Genomic DNA, 17308 nt, shown 5'->3' with positions numbered 1-17308 from the left:
ACTTTTGTCCATATATATTCCAAAAGTTATCTACTGCTAATGTCACTCTAGACAATTCTCTTGAAGTATTTGTTAAAGGCAACGTCAAAACCACAACACTTCTTGTGCAAATAAAAAAAACTTCTACATTCCAGATTGTGGCAAAGGTTTCAATGAATGTCCCATTTCAGTGTTTAAAGCAGGGCGCTAATATTCCATCCACTGTTGATGCTTTTATCGTAGTGACTGTAAACAGCATTTCTTTAAACGTGTTTGAGCACTAAGACCTTCAGTGTTTAAATACACCAGCACTTTCTTGTAGATCACTGTTTTTTTTTTTTGGTAATCAGTTCTGTGCCGGTCTGTTCATTGTCTGATCTACTCGGCCTTTGGCCTCTTGCCTACAACAACAGTACAACAGTGCCAATATCTCGTAGTATAGCACGCCCTCCTGTGTTTTACTGAATAAATATATGATATGATATCGAAATATGATTTCCAATGCAATGAATGCTTTAACCAGGCAAAGACACATTTAAGCATCCAAATCCATTTTTTTTACATTAATGTTGAACCATTGCCTTTAATAAAATAACCCCTCAAGAACCCATTTGAATGTAGATTATTTGGTGGTTCAGTGTAATATCCAATAGAATTCATTAAAAGTGTGCGTTTCCCAGTGTACTTATGTTTGTTTGTGGTATGTGTGTGTAAATGGTGTGTGTATGTTTATAATACCATTTATGTCAGGTACAGGCCTGATCTGCCCAAAAAACCATGACAACAAACTTCTTCTGAATGGTATTTTTCTACTCTGCAGCTGATAAAAAATTCCATGTATCTCTCTTTTCCGAGCGTGCTGCGACTATTTTTCCGGAGTGCTAATCCTCCTCAAACATTTATGGTTGCGAGAGCTTTGAATTGGAGTCTGTTTCATCGCAGATTAGATGCCGTCTGACACGCGCAGAGGATGCTTGTAACAAGTTGGCAGAGTGTTTACACACATAAATTAGGCATTTATCTCTGCCCCATTTTATTCCTCTTCTACCCTCTGTTTTCATTTCGGTTCGATTCTTCTCGCACTGTTTGCGTCGCTTATCTCCAGCAGGAAGAAGCGGCCCTTTGTACTAATGCCCTCTCATTTGTTTGCGTTTGTGTGTGCGGGTGTGTGCGAGTGTGAAGGTACGTCTTAGGGGGTAGTAGTTTTATTTTTTATTTATATATATTTATATATATAATCATTTCGGCTAGTCATAATTGTGCTAAGCATCTTGACAGGGATGATTCGTTTTGCCCAGAATTAGACTTGCTTTGAACCACCGTTGTGCTCATTTGAATGCGCAAGGGTGCAGATATGCATAGCCGGGGACCTCCCCCTCCTACCAAGACCAGAAATTGGGATTGCTGCCCTTAAATTGTGCTTCACAGATGATTTATTGTGATTATTATGTATTAGCGTTGCGTGTGCATTGTGTGTTTACTTGTTGTCTGTTTGGATGCTTTTATCGGTTTTGGTAGCAGGTTTAATGTTGAGAAACCACTGAGAAGACAATAATATCTGATTATGGGAAATGGCTCTAGACATATTAATCATTCTTCCTTATTGAGTTACTTATCTGCGTGCTGGATGCACTATTGCCAATCTGTTTTCATTGTGACGAATTAGGCCCCGATCCCTTGCCATTCTTTTTACACGTGTGCACACTCACGCCGTGCAAGATAAAGTAAGCCCGTGGGGGAGGGGGGGGGGGGGGGGGGCAGTGTGGTTCTCAGCACACCAATAATACATCATCTGCTCTTCGAACGGCTGTCGCCAGTCACTATATCTCTCCTGCACAAACTCATGTGCACACATGCAGCATCTAATTGTGCCCTCTCAGAGCTTTTCCTCTTGCCCTCGTTGTGTCCGCAAGGCGTTCCGTCATCGTAGCCACCACTCTGGAGCCCCCCACGTTTAGAACGCAATATTTCCCAATTTGTGGTAATTGCATAACGTCTGTAATTCAACGCCGCCTCTTGCGCGTTTCCCCCCACGGACGCTCACACACCAATTAACTCCGGCAGACGCAGCCCTGATCACGGCGTTGCCAACATCCATTACCATTGCCTAGCAACACAAAAACCGCGGCCTTCTCTTACATAAAGAGCTTTTAAAATGCTGGACCCAAAAGTGGTAGAAAAATTGCAGAAAACTGACATTATCGTTTTAGCGGGAGCCGAACTAGGGAACGAAAGAACACTGTAAAGTGCAGACTCTAAAAATGTGGACTGAAGGAGTTCGGTTTGCTGTGATTTATTTATTTTTTTTGACATGTAGAGTTTGGACATTAGTGCGGACACATTGTAAGCGGTCACACTACGGTCCATAAATCTATAAACTCTGTGGACAAAAGTATTGAGACACCTGCAACTTAATAGTTTCTTCTCAAAATCTAAAGTATTTAAAAATGTTGGAGTCACTATTTTTACTGTCCAGGGAAGCCTTTCTAATAGATTCTGGAGAATTGCTGTGAGGATTTAATTGCATTCAGCAACAAGGACACTAGTGAGGTCAGGATTTTGGATGAACACCACCCCACCTCATCCTTAACTCCCCAACTCATCCCAGGTGTTTTGGATGGAGCGCCATCGTTTAGGTTAAAATAGGTTCAGGTTCATGTTCATCTGCTCAGGCAAGTTCTACTCTATTGGCAGTACTTTTCTACAGGGACTAGACAAGCTGTGTGTGTGCATTTTCATATGTGTGTCAGAAATCAGTGCAACTTAAACTAGCTGAATGCATTTATTAGAAGGGGTGTCCACAAATGTTTGGACAGAGTGCATAACTACAGTGACTGTGTGTGTATATCACTGGTTATAAGTTGCTCAGATCGTCTGTATCGCAGTTTACGTTTGCTTGATTGTCGTGTTAAGCATCATATGAAATGTGTGTGTCTGTATGCTGAGCTTTGGCTTGATGTTGAGACTTTGTATGTAAGCATTGTATTGTATTTTTTTATCTATTTTTTTTATTAGAATCTGTTATTTGATCTTTGTATGTTTTTAAAATGTCATTAGGAACAGATCAATAGAAATGCTTCAAAATTATAATAATAATAATAATAATAATAATAATAATACTCCACTCTCCCTCTACTCTCCCTCTATTGCAGATGAGTGATGTTAAGCGGTTGAGGCCGAGGCTGAACTCCATCCTCTTTAAGCTGCAGTTTGAGGAGCAGGTGAGTCACCTGCGGCCAGACATCCTGGCAGTGAACGCGGCGTGTGACGAAGTGAGGAAGAGTAAAGCCTTCAGCAAGCTGCTTGAGCTGGTGCTGCTGATGGGCAACTACATGAACGCTGGCTCCCGCAATGCCCAGTCCTTCGGCTTTGACCTCAGCTCCCTCTGCAAGGTGGGTACTTTGTTTTTGTTTAAGATCGATTGTGACCCAAAAGATCGTGACTCAAGATCTCAGCGTTCTCCCCACCTTTAGCTCTTTACAGACTTTCTTTTGCAGCATCTTTCTACAGTACACAAAGCATAGCATCGATATGAAACAATGCAGTACAGTTACTACAGCTATTTGTTCCATGTCTGAAATATGAGCTTTCATCTCCTATCTGTTGATCTGGAGTACTTCTATTCAGCTCTACTTGGGCTGTCGCTGCAGACAGTGCACCCAAACATACATATACAGACACAAACACAATTGCACATACACCCCGGGGTCATTGAGTGCTTCTTCTAAAATGTGAGCACCACATCCTCTTTCTCTCTCTCTCTCCTCTCCTTTCTCCCTTATTTTATGGAAAGATGTGGATAAGCTGATGGTTCGTCTTCTTTTTGAAGCATGGGGGAGAATGGGCCACCGCTGCCCTCTCGACCCCTATCGGCCTTCCCCATCTAAAGTGCCTCTTGTGGCCTGGAAGGCTTTTGTTTGTTGAGATTTCATTTCATTTAACACTATCAGGCACGAGAGACCGCCATGTCTTCTGGTGTCCATCAAAGCCTCAGAGGTCTGAAACCACTTTATGGCTTTTTCATTCGCTCCAGGAGAAAAGTCCAAGAGATATGGTGTAATTCCTACTTGTTTGTGTGTGTGTGTGTGTGTGTGTGTGTGTGTGTGTGTGTGTGTGTGTGTGTGTGTGTGTGGGTGAGCGTAAGCTCTATTGCTTACCTACATAACAGGGTTCAGAATTTTCCTTCCTTCCCTCCGGCTGCTAAAATTTGTATAATTATTCAGCTAGGTAAAGAGGGCTAAAACTAAAATCCAACCTCATTGAAGCCGTCTGATAGCTGCTTTTGAGTATTATGTAACTTGTGTTTCTTTGCACATATTTTATTGAGTAGGAGGCTACCTTGCCCCTTTCAGTGACCCATATATCTTCTGTCTCTTTTTTTGTGTGTGTGTGTGTGTGCCCCCCCACCCCCCTCTTTCAAGCTTTAAGGCGTGTTTTCTTCGTGCCTTAGCTGCAGTCGGAGGTACAGAGGTACATGGTGATTTTACCCTGTGAAAAGCTTTTAAAGCATTATGTTTGTGTAAGACGGTGGTTTTGGGAAGGAGTATAGGTGTGTGGAGAAAATTAAAGAGGAAAAATAGAAACAGAAAGGAGTAGTTAATTACCACTCCAGCAGTCAGGGTTTATCTTTGCAACCATGGCAACCCACAGCTCTCTCGCTTGCTCTCTCACTCTTTCTCGCCCGCTCTTCCCTTTTGGGCTGTGTCTCAGCTCTTCTGAAAATGGTCATTACCGCATTACAGCTGAGTAGCCAGGCCGCTCTCCTCTCAGGCTGATAATAAAACGCCTCTCTGTCTAATAAGTCTCTTGTAGCACCTGACAAAGGAGCTCCGCACTGACAAACATGTTCACATTTGGGGCTTTTTTGAAGGAGAAGCGGATGGGCTACAGGTACATCTGCTTTTTGCTAGTTGTAACATACGAACATGATCAGTGGTGGCTCAGCGGTTAGAGCGCTGGGTTATCGATAACAGGGTTGTGGGTTCGATTCCCGGGCTCGGCAAGCTGCCACTGTTGGGCCCTTGAGCAAGGCCCTTTACCCTCTCTGCTCCCCGGGCGCTGGAGTTGGCTGCCCACCGCTCTGGGTGTGTGTCATTGCCCCTAACACGTGTGTGTGTGTGTGTGTGTGTGTGTGTGTTAGGGGTGTGTTCACTACCAGATGGGTTAAATGCGGAGGACACATTTCGCTGTACAGTGACAAATACGTGCACCTTTACCTTTTTTGATGAGCCCAATCCACAGTGGCCTTCTGGAGGCCATTGAGAGTAGCGATCTTTTATTAAAAGGTTTGTTAAAAGTTAAATAGCATATCTATAATAGCATATAGCACATGGTATAACAGATACCTGGTGAATTTTAAGATTGTATTAATGAAGTTACTTAGCGCCGCCGTCTTAAGGATGGGAAGTATATGCTTAGGGCTGCAGGCTTCATTTTCTGACGTGTCTCAATTTGTTTACAGTTATTGTTAGTTGTTAATTTACGCTTGTATAATAAACTATATTCATTTAGTTTGTGTTTCTGCCCTTCAATTAGACTTCATTTGAATATGAATTGAAATCCTGCAGGATAATTAAGCACATCACTGAAACAGTGATTTTCATATGAAGTAGCATAATATGCTAATTTTGTGACCCTGGCACAACTGCTTAAGTTGCTGTCTGAACGTGCCCATGATAACTGTGCATGCAAACTGTGCACCATATCATCTTTAAAACGCACTTAGCAATCAGGGTAGTGATGACATTTTTAATTCATTTAATGAACTTTGCTCAAAAAACTGCAAGATGATGCTTGTATTAGATCTTGAAGACTCTGGAACTTCTTACTTTAACAGGAAGGAGACATTTCATAATGATCAAACAAACCAAGCTTTTTTGCTTTAGTGTGTAAGCAGACTACACGCTGCTGGTGACTAGCTAGTGTTTTGCTTCTTAAGAAGTGTCTTTCCAGTTAGATAAAGAAGTGCATGGTTTCATAAAGGGGTAAACTTAACAGTGACTCTAATGGCTTTGCTGTTATATTATATTAATATTTTAATTACCAAATGAAAGCAATTATTAATTGCTGTCCTTTTAAAATTTTTCTCCAATTGTTAAGCAATTTCTCCCCCTAATTTTAGATAGCCAACTACCCAGCTGACGCCTCCGCCGACACATGCAGTGGTGACTCAGCGGTTAGAGCACCAGGTTATTGATGACAGGGTTGTGGGTTCGATACCCAGTCTCTGCAAGCTGCCGAGCAAGGCCCTTTACCCTCTCTGCTCCTTGGGCGCTGGAATTGGCTGCCCACCGCTCTGAGTGTGTGTGTGCTCAGTGCCCCTAGTTTACTAGTGTGTGTGTGTGTGTGTGTGTGTGTGTGTGTGTGTGTGTGTGTGTGTGTGTGTGTGTGTGTGTGTGTGTGTTCATTATCACAGATGGGTCAAATGCGGAGGGCACACCTTTACCTTTTACATGCGCAACATGCTTTTCGAACTATGACCAATGGGCTCAGTGGAAAGCATCAGGTACCTAGCCTTGAAGCATCGGCTAGCAGATGCCTGCACCGGCCAGCATCACACTGAAGAGATAGATAGATAGATAGATAGATAGATAGATAGATGGATAGATGGATAGATGGATGGATAGATGGATGGATGGATGGATGGATGGATGGATGGATGGAGATAACCATCTACCCAAATGGAAAGAGCATGGACAATTATGCTCTCTTGGGCTTCGGCTGCTGATGGCATCGCCTCAAAAGAAACAAAAACAATGTCAAATGTTTTTTAGCTGTACTTCTCTTCTGATTCTTGCAGTGTTAAACGTTTTAAACAGCTCACATTTGCAGGAAAAAAATACAACCTGAAGCATCTAGCAAATTTCAGACATTTCAGTTAAGTTCTTGTTGTCTACTGATACTAATGTCAGTGGTCTTGTGACACCAGAACCAGTACAGGGCTGCAGAAACTACTCCCAAGTCTCTCACACACTGCTTTCGCTGTGCTCCTCAAATGATAGAGGGATTTCTCTCAGCCGACAAACGAGTACAGAAAGGTGGGGGCGGGTGGGGGGGAGCGAGACAGCTGTGCCGCTGCTGACGGGCGGAGAGCGACAAAGAAAGTGTGCCATTCCCCGCCTTTCAAGTTGCTCGCCTGAGGGCCCGTCCTGATGTTCTGTTTGGATGCCTGTGTTGATCTGTTGGGTAGTTTGTTTGTTTTTGTTGTGGGAAGTTTAACCTGTCGCACTGGTACCGACTACTTCTTTCACATCGCGCTCGGCGCCTGTTTAGTCTTCAAAAGAGTCGAGTGAGCTTTCCCGTCACGTGCCTTTGTGGCTTCTTCTGTGATCTCTCCTCTGAAGGAAATATTTAGCTCTCATTGACACGTTTTCTTTAGCGCAGTCATGTTTGTTGCCCTGACTCAAAAAAAGGCTTTTGTCGTCAGTGGCCCTCAAGGTCAAGGCCAAATTTACAAAACCCGGATTGGTGCGGTAGGAAAAAGAAGAGAGGCCATGTAAAGCCTTCCCCAGAATTTGTGAACAGCTTGTTACAGTGGTATGGCCATTTTGTGGTGTTCAGACAACGATATGCCGCTGGCTTGAATGAAATTTAGCGCTTTTCTGTTAATGCAAATGAGTGGTTGTTAAAAGAATTCAGTTTGGGGATCTTTTTCCTGAGTTAACACACAGCCTACACCCAGCCTCTCCCACTGGCCGCGGTGTTAGAGCAACAAAGCCTAATTTAACGTCGTCCCACGGTTCTGCTTCCAAATTTCCTCTCCGACAGAAAACACTGCACCCAGTGTGTTTGTGCAAGCACAAAAGCCACCCTTAGAGCACACCCACTCAAAGGGAAAGCAATCTGGAAAGGAAAAAAATGGAAAGCTAATTTTCATTTATTTTCTGAGTGCGTGTGTCTTTCCCTCTCTCTCTCTCTTTCTCTCTCTTCTCTCTTTTCTCTTTTCTCTCTCTCTTTCTTTTCTCTCTGTCGTCCCCTCCCTCCCTCTTCCCAGATCTCTTTCGTTGATGGCTTCGCCGATACGAGGAATCTCACCAGGTGATCAGTGTGTCAGAATCAGAAGAGCACACAACCCCGCTGAGCTTAATAACGTTTGAGCTATCGCTCCTAATCAAATGCTCTTTGGATTCTGTTTTCCTCCTCTCGCCTCTCCGGGGCACCTCGGCCTTTACAAAGGCCTGTATCCGTATTGCCGAATGGTAATCATAATTGACAATGAAAACATCTTGCTTTTCCAATCTGGCCGCAATTTCAGAGCGTGCTATCAAATTAACTTGTCAGGCAAAAAAGGAGGCTGCTGCCGATGGCTTCTTTCAAGACGCTATTTCCCTCGCTCACTCTCTGTAGCTGTCTTTCTGTCTCTTTTTTCACTTCCCTCTCTTTCTCTCCCTCTCATAAATATTTACTCTGTTTTGAGGGGGGGGGGTGCGTTGAGGGGAGCGATTAAGAGAGGAAGACTAGTTCCAGCCGAGTCGTTTGTCCTTCAGGTTGTTTCAAGTGGATATTAACAGTGTTTTGATCAGTGCTTATACAAACTTATATACCAAAGTCATTTAAATATGCCTCGAACAACACTGCAGAGGTACCTTTTTGACTATCCATACTAATGGCTTCATGGATAACAATGGGCCTTTAGCGAAGCACATGAGTGGATGCTAGTACGTGGGGCCAGGTTCACAAAACAAGCCTCCAGGTTTCACATGATGTTAAGAGCAAATGGAGTTATGGCAGCACACTGTATTACTGAGATTTTGCTTTTTACATTTTCTACATTTGAATGTGCCATCAGTGATTCCTAACTAAATGAAAAATGCCAACTCAGCAAACATGATGGTAAATTTCCCATTAAAAGACCATATGATTTTCAAACATCTTTGGTCACACAGGGAAGTCTTGATGCATGTAAATCCACCCAGCTGATTAGTCATTATATTTAAAAGCTCATCCTGGCGGATTTGGCCTAAGCATCACCCAGCATCATTCAGCCCAGACAATTTTGACTAAAAAAATGCTTCAGCAAATCAGATACAGATTGAGGGTTGATATAAATTTGCTGCTCTGTTATGATTTAAAAGAAAAATCATTAACTTGATCTGAATGTAGATTCTATCTACATTCTAACATTAGTCATTTTGACAGTGATATAGAAATAGAAATATTCTAACTTCTGCTAATGAGTGTTTCATCATTCATATTTCATCAACTGCTTTACAATTTTTTCCTGTGTTGATTGTTTGTTTCTATATTTGACCAAACCATACTACTGCTCCTTTTATTACAGTCCATTTCTCCGATTAGACACAGCCCAGCTCAGAGTTCTGTAACATGTAAATTTTGTCCCATACCGATACAAGTATCTGCTGTGGATAAGAGACAGTGGCACGCTGAGCTCTTGCACCAAATAGGACTTAAATACCCTGCCTCACTTTTTGCCTTGCATAGTGCTGTTGCTGCAGAGCTTCATGAATCTGGCCCATGGTGTTTTGATCATACAATCATAAATACCAAAGTCCCCTTACCATCTTATTAAGATATTCTTAATATCAGGACTATACAGAGCTTTGGCTTCACAGGCCTTTCGTGAAGGAAGTCAGCAATTAATGAATATTCACAGACGAGTTTTGGAGACCGTTTCAAAGGTGGCCTCCAGCCCACGGGACATGATGCGTCCTCTTTAAATCTCAGGGCTGCGTTTGAGCTTCTCTGCCGACGTTGCACATGTTAAATGATCCATGAGCGTTTCGGTTTTAAAAAGTTTTAGAGCGGGACTCAGCTTTGAAAATTGTTTTCTCTCTCTTCTTTATTCCCCTCAGCTGAAGGACACCAAGTCAGCTGATCAGAAGTCCACTCTGCTGCATTTCCTGGCTGAAATGTGTGAGGAGAAATACCCCGATGTTCTCAGATTTGTGGATGACTTTCAACATGTGGACAGAGCCAGTCGAGGTATGCACTCAAATGGAACCTAAAGAACAACTCCCATTATTTGATTGAACCCTCTTTGCTCTTTGAATAGCTACATTTGAAATAAATAGAATTTGGCTTTCATGATAAGAAAGTGGTTTCAATGTGGTTAAAAACAAAAACACAGAAGGTTTAACATGAGGTTTGTTGTATGCAGTTAGAATATGAGCTGATCTGTCCCTGATTATTCAGTCAATTTTATGGGCTTCAGGTATATACTTTTTAACAACTTTTTTTTTACAGCTGTTAAAATAGTAAATACTCAATAAAGGGTCAGTGGGGTCCAGAAATTTTTAGTAGTTTCAGGAACTGCTGAACTACTGCACTTGCTGCTCACTTGTTGTTTGGTTGTTGTTGTTTTTTTAAATTATTTTATTTATTTTTATTTAATTTTATTTATTTATTTATTTATTTTAAATGCATGCCGTATTTTCATGGCTACTTTTAAGCCCTATTCGTCCCAATTCAGTTTTACATGGGGATGAGCACGGGATAAGAAATCTTGCCATGCATGTTCACGCTACATGCGTGTAGGCTATAGGCTATGCTGCATAATGACTTTCCTAAAGCTGCCAGCAGTGCTGCGCTTATGGGGAGTCTTTTGGTTCTTCTGGATTTGACTGAGGTTTGCCACAGATGACCCAAGGTATCTGTACTATGCACAAAAAAAGCAGTGTTTTTTCACAGGATGTGACTGAATAGTTACCCATGTCTCAATTCGCAAGGGATTAATATAACCTAATGTAATTTTTACAAGTAATTTTGCTGACGGTAAAAAGCACCGGAATCTTTACTGACACAGGAAAGCCCATCTCATTCAGACAGAACTGCAATCACTGGTAATAATTGAATTACCTCGCCTCCCCATGTAATACTATTCCCATCAGAATAGGGTTTTGAAGCATCTTCAAAACCAGAACTGCTTGTGTACCTGTAAATGTTACTCGAAGTCACACAACGATACACGTGAAAATATCCAGACACTATCTTTGTGTCTGTGTGTCTTACGTTCATTCAGAACTTGCCGTTCAGATATGCGTAATTTATTTCCTGTTTAGTGTTTGTAACTACACGTTCCTTGCTTGAATACCCAACTACATAAATACATAAGATAAATTTAGATGTATGTATATTGTATAGAGTATCCATGTATTCACCTATCCCTAGTCACAATCTGTTTCCTTTCAGGACTGCACTGCTAGTTATTTTATAATAATGGCTCAAAATAACACAGCTCTTAAGACACATGGTGTGTGACATGCTTACAGGGTAAGATCATAGGCCCCCGTACTGTGTGATAACGTGTGGTTTGTTAATGTCTGTCACCATCTGCTCAAAAGTACGGACACATGCTCTTCTATTTAAGCATGCTAACTTGCCAGCTTGGTGACGTTCTGTACCTTCTGGAGTTATCTGTCTTTCTCACTTTTCTCTGCTTTTCTCTTTTCATCATAGAGCTGAATGTACGGTATATTCAGGGTTGGGCAGTAACGGAATATATATGGCATTATGTATTCAGGATGCAAAATCTTTCAGTTTGCAGAACAAGACGGTTTTCATAGTAGTTGCTAGCAGGGTTACTATAAAATCACACACATACTGGCTCTTTCAGTGAAATATGCCAGTCTGAATGATAAATATTACTACGTAAATGACCACATGAGTTGTGTAGATTTGAACAATTTTCAATTTGGGTAGAGACAGGCCAGCAGAGAATTCAAAAGTAGTATCTCTTCTTCAACAGCTGCTTGAGCACAGTAGCTGGTTAAAACTATTCTTATTTATTCAATGCTCTTGGGCTCAGAAATGGCAGTATGTGTACTGTACCATTATTTGTAACCACTACAGTCAAGCATCCCTGTTTTTGTGGAAACTTTTGTGTGCCTTTTAAAACTTGTGACATCAATGGTCAAGCCTTATTGTTGAGAGCTATGGGACTATTTATGAACGCTTTGTTTGCAGCTCATGAGTATATCTGAACTCTGACAACGAATACTGTTCACATCTTTGTGTGAAATATTTCCATATATTGCTGGTCTTAAAATATTAATGACTATTTGTATGAGATGCAATATCAACTGCTTGAGACCTTTCCTAAAATATACATAAAACAAAACTCTAAAAATACTTCATTCATACGTAATACGTAATTAAAATATCTGTTTAACTCCACCAGATTCATGACCTTTTCGTAAGTGGAGGTTTGTCAACACAGCTGTCATAAACACATGCAACTCAGCTGGTCATTACACTGGCTCTAGTATAACATACAGTGGCTACCAAACACACGGAAAACATGGCAGCATCAACTCTAAATAAGCTAGTTTTTAATGTTGGGCAGCTTTTTCACAGTGTAATGTGATATACTTGCGTGTTGTGTGCTTTTTTTGCGTGGTTAGCAAATAATCATGCAAATTGATATATGTAGTTGGTGACTTACCTAGCAGCATTTTGCCCACCATCAACACCATCCTTCTCTGTTTTATCTTACAGTGACAGCGGGATATCCGTTTAAGAGAAAAGAAGAAAAAAAAGAAAGAAAAAAAAAAAAATATATATATATAAGGTGCAAAAGAAAGTATACATATAATAACTACAAAGACATGCTTAAATAAATAAGCTAACAAGTAAAGATGACAAAATGGGGCCTAACACAGTATACCCTGTTATCTGACACTAACGTGCTTGAGTAGCGCAGGAGAAAAGAAAGCGGTAAGCCTACAAATATAGGCTACTATTTTAACGAACTATTTTAGCAGGGATTACAAAGGTCTACCAAATGTCATATGTATATTATGTTTGGCTCTTGACTGTTCTATTGTGCTACTAATAACCATTTGTTATTATAGCGAGTTTCCTCATGGCCTCAAATACCAGAACCTTGGGACAGATACTGTCACAGACCCACTTTGAGAACCATGGGCTTAGTGGACTAATTGGGCACCTTCCAAAGCTAATCATCCAACATCAGTACCTGCTCTTAGTAATGCTCTTGCAGCAGTGTTCCAGCATTTAGTGTAAAGCCTTTCCAAAAGAGTGGAGACTGTTACTGCATAGCTGTTGGATAAGCAGGTGTCTACAAAACCTTTGGGATGTACAGTGTATCCTGAATATCTTCTATTTATCTTAAAGGTTCTGTGCTGTTTTTTTTTTTTTTTCTTCTCAATAAGTAGGCATCTCCATTTAGCAAAGGTGGTGGATTCCACTCCGATTAGCCTTTTTCCAGCCCAGCCACACTGTCTGCCTTTCTCAGCATTGATGTATGTGCTGTTTTCATTACCATAAGCCATACTGTGAGCACACACTGTGTTGAGTTGGCTGCAGATATTGCATGCAGTGAGGCTGAAGTATTCATCATGTTTGAGTGTAAGATTGTTCTGTCTACTGCAGCTGTAGGAGACATTATGTAGCTCACCCACCTCTACACATTTAGATCTCTGATACGTCGTTTATTGACTAGAAAGCCAACGACCAGCACATCTATCTCTTGCTGGGTGTAGATTGCCTCGTATGTAGATGGGACTGAATTTCACTGGCTAATGTGTTCGTTCTTGGCTCTGGTGAAATAAAGTGACTGAAGCATGGTTTGTGTTTCTCCATTCCTTTTCCATCTTCTCCCTCCACCACTTCTTCGGTTGCCTCCAGTCTGCTATGGCCATGTCTGCATGTCTTTTTGTTGTGGCAAGTATTCGGGGTAAACACTCTATGCTACTCTGTATCAGATATAAAGCCAGTAAAACTGATTTGTTCCTCAAAAGTCTGCAGGCTTCGCTTTCTTGCACTGAGAAGCGTTTATCGATCATCCATTCGTTCCACTGGTCTTCTGAAAAAACACAGATAAAACCATCTGACAGGCGCACTTTGAGAAATGTTTGTGTTCATGAAAGACAAATTTTCTGCTTACAATAGTGTGTGTCCAATGAGAATCTTTTGCTTTTAGTCCTCATTCTTAAAAGTGGTTTCGTTTGGCAGAGACTCTCAGTTACAGCAGTGGCATTTGGAAACCCCTAGATGTATTGCATTGTTCTTAGAAATGAGACTTGCTTACAGGGAGCTTAGGGACCTCTCTAGGGTGTTCCCATTTAGCTTAATCTGCGGAGATCATTAGAGGGAGATAGCGGAAGCATAGAAGTGGCATGGGCTCTAGGATATTGTGAATTAGCACTTGGCAATACTCCAACTACTTTGAAAAGGGATGAGCCTGGGTACTTGAGTGCTTTGTTAACCCTTTAATACTGACTTCACTACTTGGCTGTTTGTTAGATGTCTTCTTGAAGATTTGTGAAATATACAGACTATTAGGGTTGGGTAGTATAACTGTTTTGTTTTTTTTTAAGAAAATGACTGCATTTAGGCCAAAATAGCTTACTAATTTTTGTGCTTTTGTGGACAACAGGTTGGAAAAACCCAGGCCCACCGTAATTGAGAGTTTAGTGAGGCACTTAGTTCAAATAAATAGGAAAGCAAGCAAACCTGGATCAACCAGTCTGCTAAATGTGCCTAAAAACAGTCTTAAACATTCATAAGGCCATTTGCTGAACTTTGTGCTCTTATATATGAGGCTTTGTCCTTCAAAGGTGAGATATGAGCCTCAGTTAGCTGGAACACGGTCCGTGCTGTGGTGTTTAGCCTGCCAGCTAACTTATCTAAACCTAGCTGGCAGGCTACAGGTCCAGTTTCATTTGTGTCAGTCAACAGCAGCTGCACTAAGCTGTCTTATACTGAGCTGCACTGATTCTGTCTGTAGCTATCTGAATCGGTAGCTACTTTAGCGCTAGGCTAGCTTAGCGAGTAGGTTACAGATCCAAAACCACTGAAAAAACACCTTTTAAATTCTCTTTCTGTCTTTCCAACACCAGTCGCTCCATCTGAGTGGGAATTCTGGCAGACAAAATTGCAAGGGTGAACAGAAATCAGTACCTAAAAGTAAATTATTAAAATTACTAAAAATAATTATGAGCAAAGTTCCTTTTCAGCATGTCCAATTTGTTAAATCTTACATTTATTCAAAATTGGTCAGAATACCATTCATATAAATATTATTGTCATATAAAACTAGTTCTGTTCCTTGTAGTAAGAGTTTGTATGTATGTATGTAAGTAGTAAGAGTGTTAATTTTTCCAGTCCATATGCAGAAACTAAGATGTCACAAATATATTTACATACGAATGCCTATTCAGCCTACAGAAGTTAAGTCCTGCCCATTCATGCTAAAGCCACAAGGAGAGTTTCATCCTGTACTGCTTTCTGAATGAGGCACAGTGCAGAGAGCCAGTCTGAAGCGAGATCACTGCATTTATCAGTCTTAAAGGCACTGCAACAAAAGCTGTCTGTTTAATTCAATGGGATAAAAAGAGGTTGGCAAACTAGGCTGACTAGACCAGTTACTCTTCTGCTGATCTCACACCACGCCACTTTTGCCCATGCCTGTTTGATAGGTTTTGCAAGCTAATAATTCTTGTGAGGTTTGAACTGTTTTGTCCAAAAGAGTGCAACGGAAAAGAGTGAAAAAGGAACCCATTGCGAAAGTCATAATTCATGCTAACATGGTCAGCAAAGCAGAACCACTTTAGTTGTTAGGCTTGTTTGGAGTGTTTTGTACTTGCTTTTTTGTGACAGGCCCGCTATGAAAGACTATGCTGATTAATGAATGAGATTGCTGTTGCAGCCACAGGTCATGACCCTGTTTTACAACAACAAAAAAGGTCAGTTTGAATGACTGGTGAGCAGCTCTGTGTTCTCGCAATCGTGCTCATATTGCGATGCACATTATATTGTGAAGTTCCGGAGCTGGAGCGCCGTCACTGGTCCTTCTTCACGACTGCACTGAGCAGCTTCCTCAGCCCTGTGTGGGAGACAGATTACATGGCCTTTGTCATCGTTTCATGCTCTAAAACATGTTGTCTATTGACTAAAAACCCAACTGAGCCATTTCCCTCCTTCCATTCCTCCCCCTTTTTTAAGCATTTGTTCTTTTTTTTCTTTCCTGTCTCATCACTTGTGTTTCTGTGTTCTTTAGAGTTTTTTTATTTGATTTTTAAAGGCTTTGCTCTGCTTCTGTCCTCTCAGCAATTATGTTACTGCTTCTTTATTTTTATTCCTGTTCCACTTTTAATGATTTTTTTTTTCCCCCTTACTGTCTATACAGCAGACTGCACTTTTGCTAGTCAAACGCTCCTTTAACAGTCATGCAGTATATACCCTCATTACAAACTGCCTGTGAGCGGATGGAAGTGTTGCTTTGCTAATCCTAATGTGTTGCAGCGATAAATGTCTCAGTAATGAGTCTGTACCACGCGGCTGTACAGTATATCTGCTGTTGATCTTTATTACGATATTTGCCTGTTGGCAGTACTGATCTCTCCAAAGACTGCAATATGCAAATGAGCCCTCCTACCAAATAGTGTCTTTTTTACTGGCTGATTTGAGCGTTGACTGGATCTTTGACAAATCCAGGTGACTGCACTGATGAATCAATATATTTATGTAAACCAAAAACAGGAAATTATTATTTTGCTCTAAATAAGGCAAGCTATTCTTTAAAGCAGTATTTTGTAACCTTTTTACTGTACAATAACAGATTCAACATCAGTGTGTTGCTCCACTGACGTGTGATATTGAGAATAATATTGAGCTGCTAACTGCACTATGTAACTCTAGTGAAGTGGGCTGGACAGCATGTGCAAGAACTGCGCTTTTCTCCTAGCCTATTAATTTATTTATTGGTTTGTTTCATTTATTTATTGTTTATTAAATTTGTCCCCTTTTCTACCAATTTTGTACTGCCAATTAACCCACCGGTTTGTAGTGCCCCATATCACTAGCAATGCTCCCGACACCTAACGCATGTCTCCTCCGGTACATGCAAAGCCAGCCATCGCTGGTCCCCAGCTCCACCGCATCAGCTTACAGATGCCTGCACTCGTCAAGAATGAATTAAGAGAGATGAGGGGAGAGAATACCATCTACCCATCCCAGAGAAAACACGCCAGCTGTGCTCTCTCAGACTTAGGCTGCTGATGAACTCGCGACCTCCGGGTCATAGTGGCAGCACATTAGACCAGCTCAATATATTACACAGTATATTGTGTCATGTTATTTGAGAAGTAGTATGTTGCTTATATTAGTCATCAAGAAATGTCATCAAGAAATGTCTTATATTAGTCATCAAGAAATGTCTTCATTCTGTCGTGGCTTTTCTTGAAGCAAAACAACAACGAGTGAATGTTTGTTTAATACTTGCATATTCAGAAGGTATCTCCAGACCTAGGGGAGACAATAATGCATCCTCCATAATTCTCAGCACTGTACTTTACCAGCCAAATGCTAATGTAACAGTGATATAAAGTGTGATTGTGCTGATTTGCTC

The 17308-nt window shown here is 41.2% G+C and overlaps 1 protein-coding gene across 1 annotated transcript in view; it reads left to right on the top strand.

The window, feature by feature from the left end:
- Positions 1 to 17308, top strand: part of diaph3 (diaphanous-related formin 3) — a 371639-nt gene that overhangs the window by 212010 nt on the left and 142321 nt on the right. Inside the window, exons 21-22 of the mRNA XM_072660640.1 lie at positions 3132 to 3371; positions 9792 to 9921. Coding sequence (XP_072516741.1) covers positions 3132 to 3371; positions 9792 to 9921 — 370 coding nt within the window. The remainder of the gene's footprint in view (positions 1 to 3131; positions 3372 to 9791; positions 9922 to 17308) is intronic.

This window comes from Salminus brasiliensis, chromosome 17, assembly GCF_030463535.1.
Source record: "Salminus brasiliensis chromosome 17, fSalBra1.hap2, whole genome shotgun sequence".
Lineage (NCBI taxonomy): Eukaryota > Metazoa > Chordata > Actinopteri > Characiformes > Bryconidae > Salminus > Salminus brasiliensis.
The sequence above is the reverse complement of the archived record's forward strand: the minus strand, read 5'-3'. Positions and strand labels throughout refer to the sequence as shown.